Below are 8,735 nucleotides of genomic sequence, written 5' to 3' on the forward strand. Positions count from 1 at the left end.
CCTCTGCATAGGCTACCTGCCCAGGGCTATGACACATGTATTTCAGTTATTCTGGGACATCAGGATATGCTGATAATGTAAAAAGTTAAACCAGGATAATGATCAGTTAATGAACAATGTTTGCATTTAACACAGCTCCACAGCTATTCTCTCAACCACTGGGCCGTGGCCCACTGGTGGGCCTCAGAGCACCGTGTAGTGGGCCACGGACGCAGTGGTATTGCCAAATAGATTAATACAAATAAAATAAAAAAGCGTGATTAGATAATTATTTATTTTGATATCTAAATGTGCTCAAGAATGATATAAATCAAAAAGTTCTAATTAAAATGCACAATTTCGGGTGACTTTTTTCTCCCTCTTTCATTTATCTGGGAAGGTGTTCCTCAGAGAACTATTTCAACAATCAGAAGTGGGCCTGACGTTACAAAAGGTTGAGAACCCCTAAATGATACGAGACCTCAGCGACAGTTTTTGGACCCAACAAACCCCCCCAGATCTGTGACAAACACCCCCAGATCTGCGACAAACCCCCCCAGATCTGAACGATTGAAAGACGCGACTCTGTGTGAGACTGCGTTTGTGAAGTCGGAGTTTCTCCTGGTGAAATAATAATAATAATAGTAATAATGTGTGATGCCTTTGTCGTAGCTCAGTCATATATTGTGAAACCCAAAATGACTGATGACTTTAATGACCGACTCGGGTAGTGTGCCCGTGTCATAAGAAACAGACAAGTCACTACTAGCAACCAATTCTCATTTAGGCTGCGCTATCTTTTAGCATTCCGTGTCCATTTCAGGTGGCTGATCGCGTGGACTAAACTTGGTGGAAACCCTGTTCCAGCATGGTCCAGTCCACATGAGGAACGCAGGACTGGCCTGTTCCACTTCACAGTGTTGCAAGGGGATTTCACTAACATACTTTAGTCCAAACTCACCACATGCGAGGACACTCAATCCACCACAAACAACTTAGGCTTCTGGCTGAAACGCGTATGTTGTGGCCTGACAAAGATGTGCATAAAAAAAAGAGAGAAGAACAGACATTGAGAGTGCCGGCCCTGTTTTCCTTCGTTTTTCTAAGATTTCACTAACATGTCTGTGCATCTCAACGTCTCAGGTTGCAGATCTCTCACCGGCCGACCGCTCCACACAGAGAAGCACACAGTTGTGATGGGGGACGAGGGGAGGCATGACACTGTCCTGAGCTCCTGACAAAGGGCTATAGTTACATGGTAGTTCGCCCCCGCATCATCTAGCCACTCAACACCACTAAACGCCTTTCATCTCAGCTAATAGCTCCCACGGGAAAGAGCGAGAGGTGCCAGAGAGCCAGGCAGGAGAAAAATGTCCAGAGCCTAACAGGGGTTGTAACTAGGGGTGTGACTCTTTGGGTATCTCACAATTTCGATTTGATTTCGATTCCTGGGGGTTCGACGATTCGACCCAAAATTGATTCTCGATTCAAAACGATTCCCAAATGAAAATCGATCCACCACATAGGTTGCAGGATCTACACCAGGCCGCTCGCTGTGTGCTAAGAAGAGCGGTTGTAGAAAATGATGGCATGAAAGCGGAATAAAGTGTAAGATGATGTAGTTTTTACATTTGAAAAGGTTGTATTAACTGATTGCAATAATGTAAACACAGTACACACAAAGGCAAACCTAAAACAAAAGGTAACATAAAAACAAATAGATTTTTGGAAGTTGTGAATCGATTCAGAATGGAAGATAAGAATTGTGAACCTTAACATGAATCATGACAGCCCTAGTTGTAACCCGGGTTCCGATCAGATCCACATCAGCTCATCTGGGTTCGAGAGGTACATGTAAGCACTAGATCAGAACCACATCAGTTCCTCTGGGTTTGAGAGGTACACGTGAGCACTAGATCAGATCCACATCAGCTCATCTGGGTTCGAGAGGTACATGTGAGCACTAGATCAGAACCACATCAGTTCCTCTGGGTTTGAGAGGTACACGTGAGCACTAGATCAGAACCACATCAGTTCCTCTGGGTTTGAGAGGTACATGTGAGCACTAGATCAGAACCACATCAGTTCCTCTGGGTTTGAGAGGTACACGTGGTGAGCACTAGATCAGAACCACATCAGTTCCTCTGGGTTTGAGAGGTACACGTGGTGAGCACTATAGCCCTTGTTGAAATGAACGGGAGAGAGTGGTGAGACTCACAGGCAGAGGGTTGAACTGCTGGTCCACGAGGTGCGAGTAGCCGTAGTCGAAGAACGAGTGACGTAAGACAACATCCATCCCCTGCACAGCAGCCATACCCAGCGTGTTCACCCACCTGCAATACAAAGCACATACTGTACACAAAGAAGCCTGAATTAGCAGTGCTGCAGTGGGCACCATTGTGACAGTTTAGGACAGTAAAATACACGATGCATTAAAAATAAAAGTTATATATATTTTTTCCTGACTAATATTAGTCAGAAACACATTATAATAATATGCTAGTTATCTTACGGTATGCGACCTTTTAGCTCACTGTTATCAAGTCAGGTTATTTACAGAGGACATTGAAATATTAGTTTTCAAGTTCTTAAAGATGTCCTAAAGTCTCAACGCCAGCAGACCCATGAGAGTTCTTATGCTGATACACTACGTTTATGTTACTGTATGCTGCAGATCTCTCTCTTGGTCTGGGAAACTGTTCTAGCTCCAAACTGCTGTTGGGATCCTGACGAGTGATTGGTTCCCCCCAAAATCTTGCGGGCCCCAATCAGTAACGACTTTAGCAATCAGGCACACCCACCCAACCTGACTCTGTTGACTTTTGAAAATCAACCACTCTCATTGGTGCTACGACCTGTCAGTCATTAAATTTTGACCCCCCCTCCCCCCCAGACCCGCCCTCAACAGCAGCAGGGGCTGAGTGGCACAGACTCATTTATGTACTGTAGTATGCAGAGCGTAAATTTGAATCGTTGGAGAGACTAAAGACCTCCTGAAGTAAGTCATTTTTAAAAGATGTATATAAAACAGTCTACTTTGAATACTAACCTTTGTTTGATGGTTTCCCCCCACAAATAAAGTAAAATTATGTTGTTAAAATCCTTCAAATGAAATTAACTCCGCCCTCATTAAAAATGAGAGAATCTATGAATATACGAATATATTTAATCTCAAAAGTTTTCCTACTGGACACAAAATGTCTCCTACTTCGCTGTAAAGTCCATTCTCAGTGTCTGTGCACTGGAGACGTCTTCTACACTTGTGTCCGTTGATATTGGAGCAGAATTGGCTTCCAAACTATTTGTGTTTGTCACAAATCATGCCCATATTTTGAGGACAGAAAAACTTTCCACTTTCAGCAGTTGTATATGAAAACAGCCTTCTAGTGTTCTTGTTCTTTTTTATCCTTGACTGTTCTGTATTATGATGTTATGTGTTACTGTATGTCATGTATTTATAAGACCAGGGACCATGATGGAAATAAGTGTTCACACTTTTGCATGTCATCCCTTGGATTTTGTTATTCTTTATCCAAAATAAAATCAATCAATCAATCAATTAATCAATCAATGAAGAAACACATATTTTTGATTAACAGGTTTGGTAACAGTACTTACAGAAAGCCAGCAGCGTATGTGTCAGAGAGATTATTGGCGCCTCCTGACCATGCTGGCCCCACTCCACCCAGCCACACCTTCTTACCAGGAGCATGTGTGTTCACTACCTGTGTGATGTGATGAGAGGACAGGAGCGATCCATCAACTTTGTGACATCATCACTACCTTTCAGCTCAGCGCAAGCAACTTCAACACATCTTCAACACGTCTCATCAACAACAACAAAATCAACATAAAAAAGTAAAATAAAAAAAAAGGCCTGCCCTGAGGGCCAACACTTGCGCTCTCACCTTCTCCTCCTCCCATCTCTCCTTGCTAGCCTCATTTGCAATATATACTATGGAGGGGTTTGGCACTGTCCAAAAATTAGGAGCATTGAAAGGTTCTTGACAGGTTCTTTGTGGAACTAGAAACAGTTTGTCTACACAGCATCCCTCCAAAAGAACCATTTTCGGGTCCAGTTTGCACATTTATTTTGTTGTGTGGACTGACTTGATTCAGAATGGAATATGAAGTGTCATTTCAGAACTGGATGAACTGTAAATATTTAGGAGTGGAAGTTGATCGTTTCAGTACCTTGATGACCTTGGTGATCTGCTCCGTCAGCGTGTCCAGCAGACGAGTCTTTAAGAAGTCCTCCACTCTGTTCACTCTGCCGTCCATGTAATAACTGTCAGGGAAATGCCAGAGCATTGTCAATGTCCACTCTGTGCACTGTCTGCAGCACTGTGAGCAACAAACAGCATATTACAGTTAGGGTGAGCAGGTGTCCCACAGTGTGGGACTGCAAGTCTGCACACAGATAGACTGAGGGAGGAGAGAGAGAGGAGAGGGAGAGTAAGGGGGAGAGAGAGGAGATGGAGAGAGACTGAGGGAGAGAGAGAGGGAGACATTGTGTGCACGCGTCAATAGGGCAGGCAAGGCCGTGCAGCAGCCGAGCTGCGGGCAAGGTCGTGCAACAGCCGAGCTGCGGGCAAGGCCACACAGCAGCCGAGCTGCGGGCAAGGTCGTGCAACAGCCGAGCTGCGGGCAAGGCCACACAGCAGCCGAGCTGCGGGCAAGGTCATGCAACAGCCGAGCTGCGGGCAAGGCCACACAGCAGCCGAGCTGCGAATGCGAGCTGCAGAGCCAGCTCGGCGAGCCCGTGCAGTGGGCGAGCCTAGGAATCGAGCGCGCGAGATACCTAGTTATATAAAAGGGAGCAAGTGGGCACTGTTTGTTTGTTTAAATTTTCATCCCACTGATGATGTCACAATGTCAATGACGTCATCAGTGACATCATCAGTGACATCATTATTGACCAAAATCACTGATGATGTCATAGGCCTTGTGACGTCATCACTGATGTAACTTGTGGTTTTTGGTTTGGGCAATTGTGACATCACTGATGATGTAATAGACATTGTGATGCAACGTTGGGCAATTGTGCGCTGGCTGCTCATGGCAATAGGACAGGCGAGGCCACGCAGCGGCTGAGCTGCGTATGTGAGCTGCAGGGGGGTCGAGGCCGTGCAGCGGGCGAGCCTAGGAATCGAGCGCCCAAGATGCCGAGTACTTCATAAAATACATTCATTTTGATCCTACATCACTTAAAATCCAAATAATGAAGGATCAGTTTCAGTGGTTTCATAGATGAACACAATAAGTCATTTGACTCCAGCAGCTTGTGTGATGAGCAGGAGCTGCCATATTAAATCATACTCTCTCATGCTGACACTCCAATGTCTTGTCAATAAGTGGGATTGCTTAAGTGAAGAGTTGGGAACAAATAGATCCCAGATTCATGCGGAATGAGTGTGACTTCCAGCTGCTAATAATGTGTGCGTGCATGCGGGTGTGTGTGTGTGTGTGTGCGCCTGCTTGTCTGCTTGTGTTTGTTTTGGTGTTGGCGTGACACAGAGTTGGTGAGTGAGCGAGATGTTAATGAGAGATGATGTTGGAAGAGGATGATGAGAGGAGAGCAGGAGTTAGCAGGGCGTTTGTGCCAATAAGAGCTTTGCGTCAGTCAGGCAGACGGAGAAGCTGCTCCAGTGGAAAACAACACACATGCCCTTCTAATAAAGAGGATCACTACGCTCTCCAGCTGGAGGCCTGGCTGCTTCCAAACCACATTGCACAACGAGGAAACACCAGTAGGGCTGGGCGAGACGGACCAAAAAATCATATCTCGATACGCGATATATATCTTTCTAGTACAAAGTGGGCTAAATGTTCAGTGAAGTCAAAGCCACATGTTGAGAGTCACGAGCACTTTTATTACAAAAATAAGACTGTGATCAAAATAAAATGCAAAGAGGTTTCCTTCCCCGTCTTAAAATATACAGCTGCTAGGGCTGGGTGATGTGAACAAAATCAAATATCACAATATTCTTGATCATATATCGATATTGTAACAATATTGTAGGGATGACTATTGGTGCTTTCACAATGGGATTTTTAATAAATAATCATCAGTAATGTGGACTAAAGGCCCAATTATACTCAACGTTAAAGACGGAGACGGATACGGACAGAGCCTTCTGTCCGTACTCTGCGTTCATTTCGTCCGTTGTCCTCGAGTGCCCGCCGCCTGGGTGGGGTTGTCAAAAGGGCCTTTCTGTGTGGAGTTTGCATGTTCTCCCCGTGCCTCCCGGGGGGTTTCCTTCATATAGGAACCCCCTTCACCAAAACATGCAATATCCTGGTCGCTGAAGTGGTGCCTGTTCGGAGGGAGGGGAACTCGTTGGAATAGCGTGATCCTCCCACGTGCTATGTCCTACCGGTGAAGCTTCCCCTGTCAGGTGAAAAGAAGCGGCTGGCTAACTGCCCATGTCTCAGAGGAAGCATGGAGCCAGTTTTGGCTCTCCCCCTGATCGGCAGAGGGTGGAGCAGAAACCAGGATAAATAAATTAAAATTAGCTGGAGTTCGAGTTGTTTTTGTCCGATGATGATCTTACTGGACTGATTCACATTCTATGTCAGTTTGTTTTTTGTTTTACCGTGAGGTTCCCATAAGTTGAGATGATGTGAAATGTAAGAACACTCTCAGTTAGTGATTTGTGGACCATGGACCGGGGGCGCTGGCTGGTGTTGAAGCTCCTTAGTTTCCTGAGAAGAGCGAGGCGCTGTCTTGCTTTCTTGTAGATGTCCTGAAATGAGTGAGTTTCTTGTCTCTTACAGTTCCCAGGTATTTGAAGTGGGTGACCACTGTACATTATTTCTAATAAAAGTTTTGCTAAAATAATGTTTATGCATATTTTTGTGTAAATGGCAGAAGGAGATATAAAAAGGATTTGTGATGAACATGCCTGGCCTAAGGCCTACTGACTTTTGTTTGTAGGAAAAGGCAGCTTCTTCATGACTTGAACAGCATATAATATCAACAGAATGTGTCAGAGGAGATGTCCTGTGCCCGCTGACAGGAGGAAATCCACTCGAGAGTGAAACCACAGATCTCAAGTGTCTGAGGTGCTCAAGTAGAAGTGAATGACCAAGGAGGGCTAAAAGAGAAGATTTCCCCACATCAGCCACTCAAAGCAACTCATTCATCACTATAAGAAGAGCTGTCTCAGTGAAGAGCTCCAAAACGCTATTGAAATATCTCAAAGGAACCATTATTGCTCATAAAAGTAACTTAACGCACGCTCCACGTGCTCATTCTAGCGCCGTGCTTCCGCGCCCTTCATGCGGGTTGAGAAGTGAGATTGATTAGTTCACCTTTTTTATATATATACTTAGGGCGGAAATAGTAATTTTGAGATTTGTCTGAAATATGTTTAGGGAATGCTGGTCAATGGTGGTTCAGGAGGAATTAAGATAAGATAATAAGATCCTCGTCCACTGTTCCCCTCATCGTTCCACCATCCAGACTTAAGAGCTTTGGAGATCGAGCATTCTCAAGAACTGCACCCGACTTTGGAACTCGGCTCTCCCTGCCTGTCAGAGTCTCACCTTCACTCCCCACTTTTAAATCCCGACTGAAAACCTACCTGTTCTCCCAAGCTTACAACCTCCCCGACCCTTAACCCCCTCCTCCAACCCCCCCCCCCTTTCCTCTTCCCTCTCTTCTGTCCGGCCCCTGTCTCTGCCACTCATTCCCTCCCTCCCATCTGTTTCCATATTTACCAGATTTATCTGTTAATTGCTACCTTGTTGTTATCCTATTAATTATTATTTATATCTGTTGCTCGTTATCTTGTTTTCTGTTGTACTCACACTGTTAGCATCTTTCTGTTGTACTCACACTGTTAGCGTCTTTGGGTCCTCGAAAAGCGCTATATAAAATAGATGAATTATTATTATTAGTAGTAGTAGTAGTAGTAGTAGTAGTAGTAGTAGTAGTAGTAGTAGTAGTAGTAGTAGTAAAGATATGCAGGTAAAGCATTTCCAAGACTGTGGCAGACTATGAAGGGCATGGTGTGTGAAGAAACACAAACAAACTTGACACACAATAGAATTCTAAAACAAAACAGAGGAAATAAATCAATCCGGATGATGTCCTTTGGAAGTATTGGATTAGTCTGTAAAAACAACAGATGTACCATTGAAGTTTAAGAGAAGAGGGCACGGGGCGAAGAAGTGTTGCAATCCTAAGACACACACACACACACACACACACACACACACACACACACACACACACACACACACACACACACACAGACACACACACACACACACACACACACACACACACACACACACACACACACACAGACACACACACACACACACACACACACACACACACACACACACACACACACACACACACACACACACACACACACACACTCTACACAGTTGACTTGGTTATCCTGTCATCTATCCAGAGAGGGCTCATAATAATTATCAAGTCCAGATCCGAGGGAGACAAATACCAGTTCATATATGGAAGGAACATATTACAGTAAAAGGCACAGTAAAGTACAATTTATAGCTATCTTGGACTGGAAATCAGCACCATGGAGTTTTGGCTCGTCCACCAAGTAACAAGAAAGGTTGGGGTTTCTTTATTAAAAAATACAAGTTGAGTGGTTCACTAAAGCAGATGGTCTCATAAAAGAAACACTTTGAAATAATTGTTACAGGACACAGAGGCCTGTTTTAAATATGTCAACTAGTATACTGTAGGTCACTGCATGGTATTCATACAAAAT

General features: G+C 44.5%; 1 protein-coding gene across 1 annotated transcript in view; it reads right to left on the reverse strand.

Annotated features, from left to right (window-relative positions):
- Positions 1–2,197: 2,197 nt before the first annotated feature.
- LOC310771832 (inactive heparanase-2-like) overlaps positions 2,198–8,735 on the reverse strand; it is a gene marked incomplete at both ends in the record, with an annotated part of 26,990 nt that continues 20,452 nt past the window's right edge. Inside the window, 3 exons of the mRNA XM_083664347.1 lie at positions 2,198–2,312; positions 3,598–3,704; positions 4,174–4,267. Of these exons, the coding sequence (XP_083520473.1) occupies positions 2,198–2,312; positions 3,598–3,704; positions 4,174–4,267 (316 nt within the window). The remainder of the gene's footprint in view (positions 2,313–3,597; positions 3,705–4,173; positions 4,268–8,735) is intronic.

The sequence above is a fragment of the Poromitra crassiceps genome (assembly GCF_964638095.1).
Source record: "Poromitra crassiceps genome assembly, contig: HAP1_SCAFFOLD_1340, whole genome shotgun sequence".
Classification (NCBI taxonomy): Eukaryota; Metazoa; Chordata; class Actinopteri; order Beryciformes; family Melamphaidae; genus Poromitra; species Poromitra crassiceps.